The 22,694-nt window shown below is 38.1% G+C and overlaps 1 protein-coding gene across 2 annotated transcripts in view; it reads left to right on the top strand.

Annotated features, from left to right (window-relative positions):
* LOC107728018 (regulator of G-protein signaling 3-like) overlaps positions 1-22,694 on the top strand; it is a 182,450-nt gene that overhangs the window by 73,090 nt on the left and 86,666 nt on the right. Inside the window, exon 10 of one of the 2 annotated variants that reach the window (XM_016538079.1) lies at positions 13,802-13,936. In XM_016538079.1, the coding sequence (XP_016393565.1) occupies positions 13,802-13,936 (135 nt within the window). The remainder of the gene's footprint in view (positions 1-13,801; positions 13,937-22,694) is intronic. The other variant, XM_016538072.1, reaches the window with a different exon arrangement.

Here is a 22,694-nt window from a genome sequence, read left to right as displayed (position 1 = left end):
TGAGGGGGTATCTCCTCATCCACCACCAGTGTGCAGCATCCACCTGGATGATGCGACGGCAGCCATAGTGCGCCAGAACGCCCACCACACACCAGCTCTAAAAGTTGCATCCTGTTCTTTAAGCAGAAACTGTACCTTCCCACTATGGCTTCTGGTTAGGGAACACTTTTATGGTTTTGTTTGTTAAAACGGTCTGAGTGCAAATATAAATGGCATATCAGCCAGCTCAACATAACAAGAATCACTGCACCAAAGAATCCAGAAGTGTTCATTGTTTGTTTGTTTTGCCATTTGTTTAACCAAGCAAGTGAATTAAGAATTGCTTCCATATTTACAAAGACTAGCAGGAGAGAAACATAATTTCTGAAGTAATTTCTGCAAATTATTCCAGTCGGTATAGGAGCAGCAAAATGGGACATTGTCTGAGGACATTGAGAATAATTATTTTGGAGGATCTAGTATGATATGTTACAGGGTGATATTACAAAGAATTTAAAGAAACCAAAAAGAATATAATGTATACAAATGAAGTTCATGCCTGGTTTGTACTCAAAGCCAGAGTACAGAAGGCAATGATGAGTTTCATACAGGGCACTTGTGATTAATATAATTGTGGCATGATGTAAAACATCTAAATATTAGAGGGCAGCTTTGAGAGCATGTCTGTAAGATACAACTGTCAATCAAATACATAGTCAATCAATGGCAGTACAAGAGTTTGTACAAAATGTTTGACATTGTTTGAACTGACATTGTTTGAACAGATCTGTTTTGGTACAAAAAACCAAGACTTTGGCCTGCAAATTTGTAAGATCATTCATTATCAGCCTTAAAATAAACCCTGGCTGTGATTGCATCTTGTCATGGGATGGATTAACATAGATTACATAATCCAAAAGATCATCAGATCAAAATGTGTTTCCTCTGACATCGGCTGCAGATGTTTGAATGGAAACACATTTACTCCTGGGCTGACATCAGCTGGGCTAGTCATTTGCCTCTCAAGGCCTGGAAAATGTGTGCATGCAGGCAGTGAGTGGGAGCGCCACCTCCCCACCCCCTGACTCTCAGATGCTGCGTGGTCCTGAGCGATGTGTGTGCACGCGGCCACTCGCCTGTAGAACACAGCCCCTGTGTGCCTGCGTTAATCCCATCACACCAGGCTGACTGCTGAGGATCTGCAGAAGGGAGGTAAGATGCATACTGTTGGTTTTCATGTGCCGGGGATGTGTTTTCCCTGGAAAAATGTGGACTGCTGGCCGGAGACAGACTGTGGAGGTTGTTTTGGCTCAAACTGAGTTTACAGTTCAGAAATGGGAGCAATTTCTGTGTGAAAACTGACGATAATTGTGGGTATTTATGCATTTGTAAAATCTTGAATTAATACAGGTATAGTAGAACATGTTTGGTTAACCAGAAGTGGTTTTGTTTTTGCAGTGGACAGTTAGTGGTGGGTTATACTTTGAACAAACGCACACCCTCAGAATTGAACTTGTTTTGTGCTGCAAATGACCTCAAATCGCGTGGTTTACTGCTTTCTGCTGAGCTTTTCTACTCATTTTTGGGTCTTTTTACTTGGCAAACCCATAAACTGACATTGATGGAGGGACTTTAGCCATGTCTAGAGACCAGACAATTATAGAGGCATGGGTGTGGGTGAAACGGCAACCACCTAGTGACACCATTGCATCATGGCATGGGGAAGAACCAGGTGGCATTGGATGCAGCTGGCATCAAATGTAAGCAAAGTAAGAACTTTTTATGTAAAATATCTGACAAATGAACTGTCAAAAGAGCAATAAACTAATTTACAAATTGATTTTTTTCACAGACTTTTTTTCTTTTTACAGTTTGTATCCCATCTAAAACTGGAAATTTACCTCAAGCTTAGCAGACTTTTCATTGCATGCTACAGATAAAGATGGTGAGATGATGCCAGATTTTTTATACCAAGTCTCTTTGGAGTGTTACAAGCTCTTGGTGCATAAAGAAGATCCGTAAAGTTGCAAAGATTAAAGTCTCAAATCCAAAGAGATATTCTTTATAAAATTTAAGAGTCAGCCACACCTACCTAAAATGTCTCGTTCTAACACTCCCCCACATGTCTACATCACGATGTAGGAAGATTTGCATAACACCACACCACATACACAAAATAATGTTCTTTTTAGCAACATCATATGACCCCTTTAATTATTTTGTATTTATTTATTTTTTTTTATCTAGTAAATTGTGCCTACTCACTGTCCCTTCAAAAACAATTTAAGGGTTAAAATGTTCCAGTGCTCTTTTGCTGTTCCCTGTGCTTTGCTCAGAAGCATTAGTCTAATAAATGGATTTGATGGGCTTCTCTCATCTCAGGTCACAATCGCCAGGCACCCCACATGTACGCTAACAAGCAGTCTGATTATTACCTACTGTAGATTTAAACAAGACAGAGTTGGAGCTCAGGAAGAGTGTGAGTGCAGCGGCATCAGATATAAATTTTTTTTTTTATCATTTTGCTCAGTGTAACTAACTAAATTACATTGTTACGTTACATGACATTCAGTAATGTGGCAGTAGCTCAGCTCTTTTAAACATGTAGAGGTCTAACATGACCAAATGCTATGTTACTGGTTTTATTTACACTATTAGTCAAAAGTTTGGAATTATGTTTAAATGTTTGATACAATGATTTTTTTAAATTATTATTATTTTAAAAAGAAGTCTCTTATGCTCATCAAGGCTGCATTTATTTGATCAAAAACAGTAAAAACAATAATATTGTCAAATATTATTACAATTTTTATTATTATTATTATTATTTTATTTTATTATTTTTTTATTTGAATATATTTTTAAATGTAATTCAGTGTCACATGATCCTTTAGAACTAATTACAATTATTCAGTAATTATAATAATTACAATATTTCAGTTATTATTAATTATTATTAATTTATTAACAATCATAAAATAAATATTTTTTGATCAAATTAATCCAGCCTTGCACAAGATACTTTTTTTTCTTCAAAAACTCCAAACATTATTATTATTCTTATTATTCATAATTATTATTAATTATTAATCTTAATTATTCCAAAGTTTTGACAGTGTATGTAGCTTTACAGATAAGCTAACTGAATGTGTTGTTTTATTTTAGCTAACTGGTTGGTTTGTCCTGAGTGATCGAGGAAGTTTTGGCAATTAGCCCTCTTGGTAGATGTCATAACTATTATGCATTATGCAGAAAATAAAGAAAGAAATATATAAATACTGAGTAGCTTGTAGCTTGGCCAACATTCAAGCACTCAACACTCATTCTCAACATGAAACACTTATTTTCATGATTATGATTATGAGGCCCTAATTGCTTTGTGGTAAAAATCAGCAATCCACAGCTCTGCAGCATCAGTTAATGGGCGGTCATAAATATAATCTTGGTAAGACGAGTGTTTGACAGCATTAATTATTCATTGTGTTCTGAGACTGTAATCTACCCATAACATCCAAGCATAGTTCGATAAACAGCTCTATTCTCCTGGGCATCTTTTTACAGTTCACTCAGCCTTTAAGGCACTGATATATTACAGATGCCTCCTTTTTTTTTTTCTCGGGTTGTGTTTTCAAGGAAGTGTGTGGTTATTGGATTCTGTGGCCCTTGTCAGCAAATTTGCCAGCTATATGTTTGCCATCTGTAGTGCTGTGGCAGTCATCTCTGCTCTGCTTGGAATTTTCTGAAAACTGTTTTGCTCCCGTTTTATCCCATAGGCTTGGAAAATGTGTAGTTTTGGGAAATACAAAAATACTAATAATTATATTACATAATATACTGCCTTGGACATACTGAAGCTACGTTCCAAAACCTAGTGAGCTACATTGCTGTCTACTATGAACACAGTCAGCTTCTAAACTGAAGCTCTAAACAGCTTGTAAGTGGCTGACTTGGAAAACCAGTAGAATTGTCTTTATGGATTAGATTATATTGGAATAGAGATCCAACAAAGGTTTGTGTTGGCATGTTACCAAGCTATCAAACCAATATTACAATAAGCATAAAAAAACAGCACGCACAAACGTTTGGGTAAAATTTGAGATTCTGGCATTGTCTCAAAGGATAGATGCAGTTGTTACGGAAGAGGTCTGACACAACAGGTTAGTTATATACAAAACAGTTTATTAGGTCACAGTGAGTACTGGTGTCGAGTCCGGAGGAAGTGATGGTGAGGGAAAGGTCCGTAAGAGAGTGCAGAGGATATGGAGAGTGGAATAATCTGAGTCTTTGGCTTGATTGAGGCTGGAAGGTATCCGGGGGAAGCACACACCTCTGCAATCCGGGAACTAGGAGATACAGGAGACACTTGGAGACACTAGGAGGAACACAGGAGGTAAGTAATGCAAGAAGTATTCAAAGAGAATCAGTAGCAAAGTCATTTAGTCCTCTACGTGTATACGAGACCAGACAGTGAGGGTGTCTGAGGTGTGTGCTTTTATGCAGGCTGGTAATGAGGTGCTTGATTGGTGACAGGTGCAGGTGCTCAGAACTCAGGTGAGAGGGATCGTTGTGATTGGGTGGTGGCGGAGCCTGGCCGATCTGTTACAGCAGTACACCCCTGTTAGAATCACATGGATCTGAGATGTAAAAATTATTCCCAAATAAATCATGTCAGGTCACCACCAGGTTTCCAACTTTTATGTGATATTGCAATCAAGTTATTTAGTAACAAAAAGTAGAAACTTTTAAGGGAAAGATAGACCTAAAATAACATACAATGTGCACACCTTCAACTAACACTAACTAACGGTTAAAGCACCTTTGCGTTTATTACAGCAGAGAGTCATTTTCAACTTAGCGCATCTCGATTTGTCAATTTCCCTGCCTACGACCCAAGATGCTGGGATAGGCTCCAGCACCCCGCGACCCTACAGAGGACAAGCGGTTCAGAGAATGGATGGGTGGATTTGTCATTTTTTTCCCACTCTTCCTAGTAAAAGAGCTATTTAATCTCCTGTCTACATCCCTCTTCAAGTCATTCCACTAGTTGTTCAATTGGATTTAGTCTGGGCTCTTGCTCAGCCATTGCAAAATGTTTTTTTTTTCTTTGAAAACCATTCCTTTGTTGATTTAGAAATGTGTTTGGGGTTATGATCAAGCTGAAAGATGAAATTCACATTCATCTTCAGCTTTGAAATGGAGGCCTGCTGGTTTTGTGCCAAATTGGTCCAGTATTACTATCAAATTGTCCTTTTGTCTTGACTACTGCCTCAGTCCCAGCTGAAGAGAAGCAGTCCTATAGCATGATGCTTGCACCACCACTCTTCATCATGGGTATGGTGTTGTTTGAGTTACGAGTTGTCTTGTTTTTACACCAAACGTTTTGGCCAAAATTATAGTTTCAACTTGGTTTCATCAAACTATAAATCATTTTGCAACATGGGTTTGCCAATATTTAGGCGAGCATAGAATTTGTTGTTTTTAGTAAGTAATGGTTTCCGTCTGGCTATCCTACCCTATAGCCCAGACATATAAAGAAAAAGGATATTGTTGTCACATGCAGCAAGTGATCAGTACTTGCCAGAAATTCCTCTGCTGATCCTTTAATGTTGCTGTAAGTCTCATGCCAGCCTCCTTGATAAATTTAAGTGCTGCAATGCTCGTTTGGACAGCCTTTCAGTTCACTGGAACTGCACCTCTGACCTCAATACACGTGTATGCTTCCCGCCAGTTATGATTACTGAATGAGTGGCACTTCATTGTTTCTTCACGTTTCTTCAAAGTCACTCTCCCCTCCACCTGGTCTGCTGAGGTGATCACAGATTTAAAGGAGCAGCTGAAGACAAGCATAATAAAACGTATTTTCTGTCTGCATTTTACCTTCACTCTTTCATGGCATTGTAAAAGCTGGTTTGCCTTGCTTTTGAGGTTTTCCTGTGCTCCAGAGTGTTTTTGTTTTGTTTATTTAACAAAGACTGCTGCATTGAGATCCTCGCTTCAAATCTCTCCTTTACCTGCACCAACTGCTGATAACGGATCTAGCAGCAGCCACCATTCACCCGAAAGACCAGCTACTCTGCCTCCACCAGAATGGGTGCCCACTGGAAAATTATGTGGAGGAGTTCATCAAGTTTAGATCACTGGAGACACCACCTGTATCCTGGATCAATACATCGAGTATGCACTGTGGCTGAGTGGAACCTCCATTACCGCTTGAGAAGTTGAAGAGAACAACATCACCAATTGGTCATAGTTTCTTCAGCTACTCTTGTTGTCTGGGTGTTGTCGATCTCCATCCCAGAACTCCTCCCTGGTCCATCCCCACCCCTCTTCCAACCTGCCACGGCCCCGAGCCAGCAAAAAGACCCACCATGGACCCTGTAGCCTGTCATCCCTCTGGCTTTACCAGGGTCCTTAACCACTGTGAACTTCTGGGCCTGCAGCTGCACCTGAGCCCTTCATTCCTTCTGCTCCACCGGGTTCTTCCAACCCTCTGGCTCTACCATCATCCTTGATCCCACTGGGTCTGCCTAGGTCTTCTGAGTCCTCAGCTCCCCTTCGGACCATCCCCACCCCTCTTCCAACCTGCCACGGCCCCGAGCCAGCAAAAAGACCCACCATGGACCCTGTAGCCTGTCATCCCTCTGGCTTTACCAGGGTCCTTAACCACTGTGAACTTCTGGGCCTGCAGCTGCACCTGAGCCCTTCATTCCTTCTGCTCCACCGGGTTCTTCCAACCCTCTGGCTCTACCATCATCCTTGATCCCACTGGGTCTGCCTAGGTCTTCTGAGTCCTCAGCTCCCCTTCGGATCCTTCAGCTCTGCCTTGGCCCTCTGGTCCAGCAACTTGGTCTACTGCCTCCCTGCCTCCACCTCAGTCTTTTTTTCTACCTGGCTCCATCCTGGACTGCACCAACTAAGACTCCACCATGGTCCTTCCTTCAGGACCTCCCCTGCCATCTCCTCTATTGTCTTTTCCTCTGCCAGCTCCACAGTGGTCTTTTCCTCCGCTTGTTCCTCCATGGGCTCATCCTCTCGGGTGTCCTGGCCCTTCTACCCACCCCCTGATAGCCATCATCACCTCCTCCATCACTTAGGTGTAGTTTTTTTTTACAGTGTCAAGAGGTGCCTAACGGGAGGGGTTGTACTGTCCCATGATCGTATAGGTTGGCTTGCATTGCTTGTATGGCTTTCCTATGCTCCAGTGTGTTTTTTGTTTTATTTAATAAAGACTGTTACATTGAGATTCTCGTCTCAAATCTTTACTTTGCCTGCACTAACCCATGACACACTCTACATCTAAATTAAACTTTTAACTTAGCATTGTGTACTATGAATACGGTTGGCTCTTATGAAAAATTGCTTGTGATATTCCTATTTTATAAGTTGCTTTGGATAAATACAAAAACAAAAAATGCTCAATAAATATATAGATGAAATCTAAATATGTATGTATATCACAATCAAAGTACATTTTGTCTATATCAACATACCATTTAATAGTATTACCATATAATACCATCACTGTACTGTGGTACCACCACAGTACTAATTTGTAGAATTTAAGTTAATGCTTTTTAAATTGGGTTAAGTTCCAGCAGAGGTGACTTTCAAATATACTTATGTACTTGTAACTTAGCTTTCTGATAAAATAGCCAACCACAAGAGAATAAAGTTAATTTGTTTTATATTAAATGCTGTTGATGAATCGCAGTGGGTCTTTTTTATAAGATGGCCAGTGCTACAGACTAGGATTCTTCTTTCAAAATAATTGTAAAACTGCAAACAAGCTAAATTTTGTCTGAGGTTCTGATGGTTAGTTATATGGCATTTTCTTATGGTACTGTTTAAGTTGGGACAACCTAGCCAATTTCGGTAGCCCATAGTGGAATTGCCTGTGATGTATGAAATCTGTAAATTGTCGGTAGAGATGGTGTCCCTAAAAAAGGCCTAAAGTCATTTTAGATATGTCCAGTTCCAAAATCCCAAGGTAAAGACATGTTAGCCACAGAGGCCCTTCATTAAAATGTTAGGCACACAGGCCCTTAAAATAGTCTCTCTAACTGCAGAAGGGAAAATACTAAACGAAAAAGACCTGTTTCCCATGTGTGTTTAATATTATTAAATGTGTAATCAGTCTAGTCTCTGACTGCATCATAAGAATGCCCCATGAGCTGTGACAGTTATCCTAATGTGCCACAGCCAGTCTTCCTGGTTCGGGGGCTCTGGTCTGTGGCTGGATGAAGAGACCAACAGCAGCTGGGAAATGTTGGAACAGAAGTCTCTTCGTCCCTGAGGCGGCCAGATGCAGCTCATATCTGAGCTGAAGATCTGGCTGATAGTTGTCCAGGAACACATTTCTGGAATATGATGTTCCCAGTTACTGTGCGAATTTGCTAATCTTTTAGGATCTCAGTTGAATAGTTGAATGTTGGATGACCTTTTTTTTTAGAATCCTGTTTCATAAACCCCATTTCAATGTAAAATTATGTGATCATTTTATTAAAGTGTCAAACAAATGAGTTCATATGCATTTTTCTCATGTGATGGGACATACAGTGATTTAAAGAAGAAATCATCCTAAAATTAAAATCTGTCATCCATATATCATTGTCCAGTTCCATTGTTTGCAAAAGTGCAAAAGAGACATTCTTCCTAACATTTCAATGAAGAAAATGAAACAGGCCTGGAATAACATTGAGTAAATTATGACAAAATATCCGTTTTAAGAAACTGCTCCTTCAATAACTTTCTTTAATGCCTTTCAAGAATGACATCATCAGCACCGGCTATAGGCAGCTTTATAGGGACTGATGGTCTCAAGCCGCTTTATTAAGTTGAAATGATGGATAGAGGAGAATGAGTTGTATTGATTTTGGTGCTGGGCTGAGAAGCCACTGAGCTTCATCATTCTTCACACAATAACAGAGCAGCTTCCCCCTAGCATCTGTGCTTTGTTTCTTTTCTGTCTGTCATTGAGGCATAAATGCTATATCATCTATGCTAAACTTCATCCATGACCCGTGAGACATGATCTGGGTGGATTTTATGACCACTTCAGTGTTTACACCTGGTACAATATTTAAAAAAAAAGTTTAACAGATTAAATACCATCATGATAACACATGACACTCAACACTGATTCATATATATGCCGTATGTTGTTGTTTACTGATCTCATTTATATTTTAAACTTGCCATTGTGTTCTGCAAATATTGTTGGCGCTTACAGATTGCTTGTGATGTTCCTCATTTGTAAGATAAAAATCACTATATATGTAAATGTCACTGCATATGGATATCGGTTGCCTCCAAGAAAGTATGTGACTTCTATGTGCGAGTAATGTGTGTGCTTCAATGAAGGCTGGACATTAATAGAATGGTGATTAAACTGATTGGAACTCCCTGTGCATTAAACCGTTTTAATGCACAGGATTAAACAGCATTAAACACATTCCAGCCCTTCAGAATTAAATTTTATTTCCACCATCAAATAAAAAACAAACAAACAAACAAACAAACAAACAAAAAAAATAAAGTAATTGCTAATTTTTATTTCAGAATTCAGACTTTCTTTTCTCAGAATTGCAAGTTTGTATCTCGAAATTGCAAATTAATTGCGAGTTTACAGGTACATGCAGGTTTACATCTTGCAATTAGGACTATATTTTTCAAAATTCTGAGTTTATATCTTGCAATTCACCCAACGCCGGGAGCTTGATTGACAGGTGATCTGACCAATCATAACGGCAGATCTGCAATTTTGTCTGACAAACAATCCAGACAGGAGAGTAGATTAACGCTGGTGGACTTGAACTTGAAAAATGGTGTGTATTGATGTCATTTCACGGTTGAAACAAGATAGCTTCTGATGTTCATTCATGTTTATTTCATGTTTATTTCGTACTATAACTAGTATCACTGCGTGAGAACATGATGAGTGGCGTGAGAGCGCCATGACTAGTTGGACGTAGCTACAGTAACTAAGAGGGACTGGTCTTGCCGTAGAGTCAGTCAGGACTTTTTTCTCACAATACAGATTTTCCTTAGAATTGTACTATTGTATTTTTACATATTGCAATATGTGCGTGTGTATATATATATATATATATATATATATGTAATGGCGGAATTCACCTTCTATAGAATCGACCATGATACATAACGTACATTTATATTTGTTTGTTCATTTAATTCACGATACAAATAGTTGCAAAGCAACTTAGATACATAACGTACATTTATATTTGTTTGTTCATTTAATTCACGATACAAATCGTTGCAAAGCAACTTTACAGCAAGTTAAGTTTCTACAATATTTAGTAGTAGCTTATCAGTGGTGACTTTCAGTTAATGTACAAATGGCAGAAATGTACGGAAAAATCAATTAAAGACGTAATCAAACAGACGATGAACACTATTAACAGCAATTATTATATGATGAAATCAAACTTATAGCCAAATTTGGTAGTTCTGTATGTTGTTTCAAAAATCAATTAAAGACGTAATCAAACAGACGATGAACACTATTAACAGCAATTATTATATGATGCAATCAAACTTATAGCAAAATGTGGTAGTTCTGTATGTTGTTTCAGGGTTGGCATCATCTGAGGTCCTCTGAGGGGTTGGCATCATCTCTTCTCAGGTGTTCTGGATCCAGACTGAAGCTTGTGTAAATCCTAGTTACCACGGGATGTCAATCCCAGCAGAAACAGAGAAACAAATAGAGACATAATTAGCGTAGCTGCTGTTTCAACCAAGCAAAATTTATTTGTTTAACCCAAACTAAAGAATAATAATGTACATTTTGATCAGATATAACTGCAGTACAAGATTATGAGATGCATTATTTGAATGCTTGGCCAAAGAGATGTGTCTTTAATCTAGATTTAAACAAAGAGAGTGTATCTGAACCCCGAACATTATCACGAAGTCTATTCCAGAGTTTGGGAGCCAAATGCGAAAAATCTCTACCTCCTTTAGTGGACTTTGCTATCCTAGGTACTACCAAAAGTCCAGAGTTTTGTGACCTTAAGGAGCGTGATGGATTGTAGCGTGGTAGAAGACTAGTTAGGTATGCAGGAGCTAACCCATTAAGGGCCTTATAGGCAAGTAATAATACTTTGTAACTGATACGGAACTTAATAGATAGCCAGTGCAGAGACTGTAAAATTGGGGTAATATGATCATATTTTCTTGACCTGGTAAGGACTCTAGCCGCTGCATTTTGGACTACCTGTAGCTTGTTTATTGAAGATGCAGGACAACCACCTAGCAGTGCATTACAATAGTCCAGTCTAGAGATAATCCTCGTTAGCATTTTATGTCTAATAATTTACATGAAACATAATCAGCTGCTAATAGCATTTAATTCATGTATAATCAGTGTTTGTCTTGTAATGTGATAGATTTAAGCACCTGCCTATAATGTTCTTTGAACAGGCGAAGCAAGTCAGCTGACTGTCCTTCACTGCTCTAACACACACTTACCTCTCTTGCTTTTTCTCTGTTGTATTGGTTTTACTCTTTGCTTCTCCTAGAGCTGCTGTGCTCCAAGAATGCAGCGTTTTACTGGATCAAAAATTTACGAGCAATTAAAAGGTAGGCGACGTGGGGCATCCATCAGCACTGCGTGCAGCTGCCAGGCAAGGTGAAGAGGTGACAGTAAAGCACACACTACATACTTTTATATCTGTTTTCTCTCTAAAGAGGGAAGGTTATGGCAAAAAATGATACTTTATGGGCCACTGTTTGGCTGTGATATAGACGTTGTTCCCCATACTGTTTCAGAGGCTGAGAGTGAGCGTGCCAGGAAGATTCAACGTCTGTTTGAAGTGTTGCGTATTGACTTGTTTGTATTATAACGGGAAGCACCTATAGATCAAGAGAAGATCAGGGTCAATGTCTGAAATACTTCACATAAAATATCTGAGCAATTCAAGGACAAAGAAATGGTGCGAAATACAAAATGCTGTCATTAATACCACCCTGACCCAGATGATCCATAACAACACACTGAACCGAAGCCTCAAAACAATAACATACATCTAATAATATAATGTATTGCAACTATTTAACTCAAATACATATTTAAAATGTACATTATCTATCTCTCTCTCTCAAGCTCTCACTCTCTCTGGATGCTTTAGGGAAGCTTGGACTCATTTGCTTTCTTAATTACGTTGTAATGTACGTTTAATTTGCAAACGGCGGCAATTAATTATTTTGATACACTGGATGACGTCCTTTTGGGAGAGCCCTCGGTGGTGATTGGTTGGTTGCCTGGTGACGCAGAGGCTTTGGCAGTTCTTCTGAGAGAGTTTAAGTTTGCAAGACTTTAGGCTTTCAAAGATCTCTGGCATTCACGAAGCTTGACGAGTGTTTGAGTTCTGGATGGCCCGATCTCGTGATGGTGAGAGTGTGAGCACAAGTTGGAGTGCTATTAACACGGCGAAAAGAAGCGAGCGGCTCAGAGTGAAAGAGCCCTCTGGTTTTAAGCCAGTCGAGTTGGTCCATCCCTGAAGCGATTGTTCCAATCAGAGATCAGTTGCAGGGCGGGGCCACGCCCCGTACGTTTCCCTTTTTTGTGCATAAATTACATGCTTTCCGGTATCACGTGGGATACATCCTTGCCAGATTTTGTTAATACTTCTATAAAGTTTCTTAATGCGAGTATTGTACATACTTCCCACTTTTCATCCATACCACTGTTCTGCAATTATCACACGCTTTCATTCAACACTAAACTTAACATATCAATAGCTTTATCTGCTAAAAGGGGTTAAAAACATTGAATAAAGTTGCAAGGTTACATTTTAACACCTCAAGCATGCATAATGCATACAACATATTATTTGTGAATATAGTTGCCTTTTTATACGCATAAATGATTGTCTTTTGAAATCATCCAGTGAGTTTTGCGTGTTCCTTTGTCTCTCAAAGAGAAGCGTGCGTTTTCCTGGAATTTAGAGAAACTTGAGAGAATGGGTATTACTGTTGTACCATGGCACAGTACGTTTATCTCTAACCTTTTTCAATTTGATGGGGGCAACAGCTTCTAATGTATTAGAGAAGATAGTGCCCATGTTGCTAGTCATTTTGTCTAGTTCATGTGTATTTAAGGGTACACAGAGCAGTTGAAATAAATCAGGCAGGTTATTTGTGAATCTGTCTTTACCAGACAGTTACTAAAGTATTTAACACCGCTATGTAGAAAGCGCTTGTTAGTTTGATCAAATTAATGGCTAAAATGTGGAAAAAACGGACTTTGTTTACATTTGAAAGAATGTAAGCATCCCCATAATTTAAATGGATAAAAAAATACACAAAAAATGTTTTATTGGAAATGTAATACTTTCTGTGAGGATAGAATTATCATTATTATCATTAGCCCATTCTAACAATCATTAAGTAGAAAGTCCTTGTAATGATTGGACCAATGTGTGCGTGTGTGCGTTGCAAGCATTTGTCATTTGTCTTTATAGACAATGTGTTCTTGTGGTGCATCAGTTAGCGTTGTTATGACATCATCCTTCTGTGAAAAGTGTATAAATCAGTGAAGTGCACAGTTGGGGTCTTAAGATGGATCACACCCAAAATGGATCACACCCATATCTCTAATCACTTCTGGCAGTGCTTGAAAACAGTTGAGACACAAGCAAATAAGAGCTTTTCTCTTTCTCGCAACATAAAGCAACTTCTGTCTTCCCTGCACTACAAACAAAACAAGCCAAATTATTTTTTTCTTCACTTGACCAAACCCCATAAACATTTGCATACTTCAATATTAATCTCTGTCTCTCTCTCCCTGTCTCTGTCTCAGCAGAAATGTGATTGTCTTCTGAGTCTGGAAGCAAATTCTCTGGAGCAAAAAGCAAGAGTGTGTCAGTGTTTGAGCGAGAACATCAAAAAACAGCTACAGCTGCACGGGAGACAGACTTTCTGCCCACCTCAGCAGGTACAGTACATCGCTTTGTTCTGGACATATTCAGGGCTTAACAATAAGGGCCTTAAGCTGATGTGGTAGAGTTTCAAGCCAATTGCCCCATCAGTGTTTCTGCATCTTACATAGGTTGATCATGTACATGCAGTGCGTGGGACGGTTCTCCAAACTCTCATTATTTGGGATAAGCAGGTTCTTCTTAGTTTTTCATGCATTTTCAAACCAATCTTTGTAACATACTTTCTTATCTGGTTGAACATTAATGCCTCAAGACTTAAAGGAATAGTTCACCCAAAATGAAAATTTGCTGAAAATTTACTACTCCTCAGGCCATCCAAGATGTAGATGAGTTTGTTTCTTCATCAGATTTGGAGAAATGTAGCATTGCATCACTTGCTCACCAGTGGATCCCCTGCAGTGAATGGGTGCCGTCAGAATGAGAGTCCAAACAGCTGATAAAAACATCACAATAATCCACACCACTCTAGTCCATCAGTTAACATCTTGTGAAGCAGAAAGCTGTGTGTTTGTAAGAAACATATCCATGAGTAATGCAAAATTTCTCCAAATCAGGACAGCCTAAGGGTGAGTAAATTTTTTAAAAAATGTTCATTTTTGGATGAACTAATCCTTTAAGACCTTTAGTCTCTCCATCAGCAGGTTCACACACTTTGTGACTCCATGAGCACGGGTGACTCAAGATTACTGTCAGCATACTGAAGACTGCAAGGAAATTGCTCTGAATTGCTGACATCTGTTGTACTATTAGCTGTCAGTCCATAGACATCACCGTCTGTGGCACAGTTTTCTCTCTGAACAGCATGTACAAACTGGGTAATGATCTCTTTCTGGATCGCATTGCTGATCCAATTGTCTCTTGTTATCACCCGCTCTCTTTCCATAGGTAGATTGTAGGTACAGCACATTTCAGTATCAACTTGCAAAGCATCAACTAGAAATGCTTTTGCTCCATTCATCACAGAACGTGATCATGTTGCTTCATAAGACTTTGTATTAAACTAGTGGTTCTTTTTGGAGATGTGTGATGTCACATGAACATGGTGGCACCCTGTTAATGATAAACATTCACTTCTGATGAAACAAATGCATCAGCGAGTGTATGTTTTGACACTAAGTCTGTTAATATGTGCTAATAATGCCATTTTTTGTATGTGAGTCTTCAGCCAACAGAGCGCTGATATATATGGCTGGAAGTCTGATATTTAGTAGAAATATTCCACATTGATTTGGAAGACAGAATTAGTCCAATAGGCTTTGAGACAGATTTTGCACCTGCTATCATTTATTCCTCTGCTCTCCATTCACATGAAAGAGAAGGTGTGTGTTGATCACAGATGCTTTTATCAGCCTTTGAATCAGCTTTCACTGCTTTTCAATCATTTTCTCTGCCCCTCTTTTGCTTTATGCCTCTCTTCACCTCTCTGTTCCATCATTCTGACCGTCTGTCTGTCTGTTTGCGGGGTTCCAGACGGGTTTTTCAAGCAGGACTAACTGAAGTTGTGCAATGTGGCTGATCAGTTTAAATGTCTCTCTGTGTGTCTGTCTTGTACTATTTAGGGCTGCAGTTCCCAAAATAAGTTGCAAGTCTCAGACAGCAGGAAAAAAATAAGACCAAAAGTAAATAATAAAATATAACACACACACACACACACACACACACACACACACATTCTTGCATACGTGGTTTACTAGTATGTTTTTAAGCCTTTTGTTTTACGGGGACACAGGAAGTGTCCTCATAAACCATGTTTACGTTGTAGTACCCATGTCATTATACACATTTTTGTCCTCATAAAGCATATATACCAGAACACACACACACACACACAAATTAAATTTCAAGGTACTCCACACAGAACCAAAATGTATAGTAGATGGCGGCTGGGGTCTGTTTACATCGGCCACAAATAAGACTACGATTAGGAAACATTCTTTCAAATATAGCTTTAGAAAATTGTTGCAAATGTAGAACTAGGCATGTTCTGAATGTTGTGCTTACTTTCTCATTTGATATATTCCCACTGCTCTCTACCCTTATTTAGCAGATTAACCCTAAACTTGACAAAATTCCCATTTTGTTCAAAACTTGCAAACATCTTTAATTCCTCAGATTCTCTTGTTGTACCAAATGTGAAATCCTTTGTACAATAAAGATGGTTGAAAAGGATGATTGTCTACAGCAGGTGAATGAATAGAAATATTCTGAATCTGAAGGTTTTTATTTTTTTTATTTTTTATAGAGGGGTCTGTCGAATTACAGTCATTTGTGTAGAGAGAACAGTGAAGTGAAGACAGCTGATGCTTCAGTGTTGGTGGTGAACTTTCGTACTTGTTTTCTATTGGCGAGCAAACTGATGCTGTCATTCGGGAAGCCAATTATCGAGCTTATGAGAACTTCTAAATATGACAGCTTCCTGCCATGACAGATATACCATATTTTCCAGAATATAAGAATATAGCCTTTTTATGACCAGAAACATGCTGCAATTTATATTCCAAGGTGACTTATATAATGCAATCAATGTCAAGTATGCAAAACATGCACAAAGTGCACTCATTTTTTTGCATTTGCCGAATGAGAGAGGTAGGCTACTTAAGTTTATCAATGGCGTATTTACCACACCATGGTAGTTTCAGTTTCATTTTAAATACATTTGTTTAGGCTTGGTGTTAATAAATTTAGTATGAATGGCACCATAATTTTTTTTATATATATACTTGTATTTTTCATCCCTGTTCTGATGTTTATTATGCTTATTTATTTTTCATTTTTTCTGAATGTAATACTAATGTGACTTATGCACCGATATCACAGTAACTTAAACTGAAAATTTAATTTAAGTTCTTGTCTCATGTAACCATCCTCGGTGCATTTTCTTTTCTGAGAATGCATGTTGGCATCTGCCTAATTTGGCCAGTATCTACCAGGTAAAAGATTAATTTGCACCAAAATATGGAAACTGATGGGTGCTTGGTGCCCATGCATGCTTTTTGTTCCTTTTTTCCCCAAATACATGTCTTATTTCATGTCTGCATGTCTGAAACAGAAACAGAAATAATTAATTCTAAATAATAGAGTATTAGAATGGTTAAAGTTGCAAAAATGCAACATTACTGAATTACAAAAGTATGCCTACAGTGTCAGTTTAATTATATTTAAGTTCAGCGTTTCTTTCTTTTGTCCCCAAAAGCCAGGAAAATAAAGTAAATACATCAAACAATAACTGAGCCATTGTTCACTGAGAGCAGACAGAACACACTGAGCTTGTAGGTTAACCACAGTCAGCCGTGGCATCATTACAGAGCACAATGAAATAAAAAGTTTATGGAAGGAAATGACAGTTAGATGACATTTCCCGTGAGTCTCCACATGGCCGTTAATCTAGCTGCTCTTGTGTCTGTGTCAGAGCATGTCTGCGTGTGTCACACTGCTCGCTGTGCCTGTATGATTCATGTGAACACATCATTTCCTCTTATATCACACAAGAGCATCACAGTGTCAAACGTGGACACACAGATGTATACTTGACATAATGTGATTCAATACTGACTACAAATTCATTAAAGCACACAAATATGTACAGGCTTCCCAAACCTTGACCAATGAATGTTCCAGGACATTTGGAAATTTTGACATACAAGACTGTATTAATTGTAGGTAATAATATGCTTTTCCTGGACCATGGGAACCCAGAATATATTACTGTATTTTTGGGATCATAATTTGCACCTGACTATAAGTTGCATGGTCAAAGTCAAAACTACATAGTTGAGAAAGAGAGAGAGAGATAAGTTGCATCGAGGGTATATGTCGAACGTCACCTGACCAAACCCGGAAAACAGGTCTCATCGCTTCCACTTGTCGGAGAACGTACTAACAGCCGTAATAAATAATAGCGATATCTATGGACTTTTAAGATAATCAGTTAAAGTAGCTAGCTGTTTTTATTGTTGAGGTTTTTTTTTTTTTATGTAAATGTTAGTGAAAAGAATACAAATAAAAAACTTTTAGATATCATTCCGCACATGTGATAGACATTAGTTATGATAATCTTTGGTATCTACTTTGATTTGGTATCTACTTTGATGGCATCTTGAGTAAAACTGCTTCATATTTAACGAAGCATATGCAAAACGCTTGAAACGGGGCGAGACCACGAACGTCACCTAAACAAACCCGGAAAACAGGTCTCATCGCTTCCACTTGTCGGAGAACGTACTAACAGCCGTAATAAATAATAGCGATATCTATGGACTTTTAAGATAATCAGTTAAAGTAGCTAGCTGTTTTTATTGTTGAGGTTTTTTTTTTTTTATGTAAATGTTAGTGAAAAGAATACAAATAAAAAACTTTTAGATATCATTCCGCATATGTGATAGACATTAGTTATGATAATCTTTGGTATCTACTTTGACGGCATCTTGAGTAAAACTGCTTCATATTTAACGAAGCATATGCAAAACGCTTGAACCGGAAGCGGCGAGACCAGGTTAACAGAATACGGAAGTCTGTTGCACATAACCCCTATTGATTTTTTAATTGAGCATTTCACAATATAGATAGTGAAATGTCAAACAAAAAGTGAGAGGATTTTGGTTCTTCTTGGCTGATGTGTTAGAAGATTAAGCAATGTATAGCATTTGTTACATTAAGCGTTTGACAAGACTGTTCCCTTTGAGGTTACTTTTTAGATATATTCTCATAATGCTATAACTTTATTCTTGAAATGTTGTTTTCATTCTCAAAATATTGCTACTTTAATCTTGTTGATGTAATGTTAGGACTTTATTCACATAAAAGGCCTATTATGAATTTACAATTTAATTCTTATTAAAAAAAAATAATAATAAAAACACACACACACACCAAAACGGGCAAGAACCAGCTGAAATTGCAAGTTCCAATCTAACTGACTAGCTACTATGCAACTTCCAGAAGAAAGTTTTTGTATTTCTAATTTAGTTTCAATTTCTGCTTTATTTTGTATGTGTTTTTAAAGGGTTAGTTCACCCAAAAATGAAAATTCTGTCATACCATGACGCGAGCGTGTGGCGGCGCCGGCGCTGACCCAGATCCGGCGTGATGACGTCATTACGCTGCATCTGGGTCAGCGCCGCAACACGCTCGCGTCATGAAATTGTCGTGAACGCGCGTCCACAAGTGACGCAGTAGATCTTTGGAACACAATTTAAGATATTTTTGATGAAATATGAGGGCTCTCTGACCCTCCCATAGACAACTAATAGACAACATGCGCAAAGAAAACAAAATAACGAATTTATTCATCACTTGGAATTTTCATTTTTGAGTGAACTAACCCTTTAAGTTTCTCATTCATTTTTGGGCGGTTTTCACTCTGTCATTGTTAGATTTAGTTTATCCCTTTTTCTAGTTTACCTCATTTGACTTTTTCTGGTATATTTTTTACTGTTTTTAACAATTTTTTTACTGTATTATTTTGTTTAGAGCATATATTAACTGATATGCTTCATGATGTTATTTTCGAGTCAACTGAAAAAAAGAAAGAAAGTTTTATGACGTAATGAGAACAATTGGTTCATCATAACACAGCATAATAATCCTTTTTTAATTTTTGTAATTTTAGCAGTCAAGATATGCTTCATGATGTTATTTTCGAGTCAACTGAAAAAAAGAAAGAAAGTTTTATGACATGTAATGAGAACAATTGGTTCATCATAACACAGCATAATAATCCTTTTTTAATTTTTGTAATTTTAGCAGTCAGCTATTTAAGGACATGAGTTGCTGAATGAAACGTTAGAAGTAAGAATTGTATACTTGCCCATTTGTACACTATAATGCCAATTACTTTATACTTCAGTGCTGTACTTCATACCTTTAATACTTGCTGATTTTCTTCAGAACATGTTCTTACAGTATCACTGAATTGCCTGTTGACCTTTTTAGATGGTTACTCTTTGTATTTTGTCCACCTTTGCCAAGGCCTCTGTTTATCACATGACAGACAATGAAGTTCTGAACTTAATTTAACACAACAGTTCACAGTCCTTTGTTATGTTTGCTCCTCTTTCAAAAGGTCCAAGCAAGCCTCTTTGACCTCTCTGATGAATTCAAATAATGACCCAGCCTCTACAGACAGTTCTAGAGAAAACACTGTCAAATATACATGTTGACTTTTAGGTCAATATCAAAAAAAGAAGAAAAAAAAGACGGTATCTAGTTTACTTGCTACGCTTCAAAACTCTAGAATCAAGTATTTGATTCCTCTAACCTGACAAACTTTGGCAAGTCTAGTGATTAGTTCTTTCTTCCTTAAAGTCAGCCAATCAGATCAGAACTTTCCAATTTTGTATGCAATATGCATCAGACAGTCAAAGACCAGACTGCAGTTTGTTGATGGGTGTGGCATAAGAAGCTGGATTAGTCTCATGCTAACACTTAAAGAGACATTTCACCCTAAAATGAGAAATCTGTCATCATTTACTCACCCTCAGGTTGTTCCAAACCTGAATGAGACAAAATAAGGTATTTTGAAGAATGAAAGAAATTCATACAAGTTTAGAACAACTTGAGGGTGAGTAAATGAAGACTGGGTGAACTATTTTCATTTTGGGTGAACTATTCCTTTAAGTCTGTGGCTATACTTTTGGAACAGTAAGTATTTAATGTTTAATGTGTGTTTCAGTGTTTAATGAAGCACACTTGTCTCTTGTTGAATGTTTTACAGCATGAGCTCATGTGTAATTCATAAGCATGCTGCGTTTGACACGTTTGACATGAGGAGTTTTATGTCCAGGGATTATAGAAACATTGTTTTCTGCAGTCGTTATTCTGTGACACTCCTGGAAGAGGCTAAAAATAACCCCCGACCGCTTAAAGGTTCTTGCGTCATACTGGACACTCGGGGACTATCTTTACCTCACACTAGTGTGCTTGCGCATGGACATACACACTCACACGCACACACACACACACACACACACACACACGTGCGCGCGCACCTACTGTCTATAATTAGTGTGTGTGTGTGTGTGTGTGTGTAAGATGGGAAAAAGCAGCTTGTGAGCAAAAATATATGATTGTCAAATTATCTTATGGAACAAGTTTAGCATTGGGAACACACATAGGTTGTTTTAAAAATGCTCTCTAGGTCTTACAGAATCTCATTAGTAATCATTGGTATTCATACAAAAAGTGTGGTTCTAGCACACACACATTTCATACGTTTGCTCACACATTCAAACTACATTATAAAAGTATTCACGGTTCAGTACGTACCTTGGTTTTGCGGTCACGGTTCGATATGAGTTTGGTACAACAGGAAAAAAATTTTTTCATTTATTTTGAACAGACAGTAGTTCTACATACGTGTAGCATGAGCAGTTGTTTTTTTAAAGCAAAAACAGAATGGTCTGACTTTAGATTTGTGAAATTATGTTACATAAGAAACCTGCACAAAAAAACAGCAGATGGACTAAATGAAAATGCTAATTAATCTCTGACAGCAGGTGGCATTATGGAACAGCAGCAGTGTAGAGTTTCCTTGGTTACTGCTGTAAACATAGCAGCTGCGCTTATAAACACTACTTTAATATGCATTATATTAAAGACTACAGAATACCCAAGATGTGCCACTTGTATAGTTTTGAATGGAAGAAAATGCAATGCTCAATATGGCCGCTCCATTGAAAGAAGCCCCGCCTTCTGAGTAAAAGAGCCAATCGCTAATTGCTAATGTCTTCGCGTCACTGCAGCTGCCGTTAGAAGTCCCGGTTGTTAAAGAAACAGTCAGTGTACTGATACGTGCACTCAGGACTGCGCATGCGCACTGGCCGCTCTCGCCTGAAGAATGTATATATTTTTTAATGCTATTTGAGCAAAAGAAACAGGATTTAGTTTTAACAACATTACAGTTGTTGTCAGATTTCATTGGTTATTACAAATATGACATTTAATCGTAAGCTTGGCGAACAGTTTAGGAGAATTTGATGTTTCCCCTATCAAAGAGATAGGAGCTGCACTTGCATGCCCGAGTGAAATGACTTGCCTTAAAGGGACTTTGATTATATGGAGGTAAGAAGAAAAGAAAATGCCATCGAAACATTTCTGAAAACATTCATATAAACCCCCACATTCTGTATTTGTCCTTCCAATATTTCAAGCATCGCGAACAGTGAGCTTGATCTGTCTGGTACAGTATTTACTCCTCTTTACAGACTTCATACAAATTACACACAAATTACATTTTGGAAAATGATAGCAGTGCAGTTTGTGTGCAATTCTAGAATAGAGATTGGCCAAAATAAAACTAAAAACCCAACCCATTTATAGCTGGTGCATATCTAGTAGGGCTGCACGATAAATCGAAATGGAATCGAGATCGCGATTCGACAGAAGCTGCGATTGTCATGCGTATCTTTCAGTGAAGCACGGTTCTGTGATCAGCAGTAAATCTCCATCCAAAGGCCAGAGGGCGCTCTCGCGCTGAAACTCCAAATACGCCTCGCAGAAGAAACCCAGAAAATGCCTATCGCTGCAGCTGAATAAACAGAAGAATCAACTGCTTTCATTGATTCAACGTGACTAATAAACACACGACTACGGCAATATACGGTTTATCGGAGTTCTTATTATTATAATTTTCATTAAAATAAAGTATATTTATAATGCAATGCCTTTATCACTGCTTAAAGGGATAGTTCACCCAAAAATGAAAATTTGATGTTTATCTGCTTACCCCCAGGGCATCCAAGATGTAGGTGACTTTGT

This window comes from Sinocyclocheilus rhinocerous, unplaced genomic scaffold (genome assembly GCF_001515625.1).
Source record: "Sinocyclocheilus rhinocerous isolate Xijiao unplaced genomic scaffold, SAMN03320098_v1.1 scaffold1364, whole genome shotgun sequence".
NCBI lineage: Eukaryota > Metazoa > Chordata > Actinopteri > Cypriniformes > Cyprinidae > Sinocyclocheilus > Sinocyclocheilus rhinocerous.
This window is presented reverse-complemented; position numbering and strand designations above follow the sequence as displayed.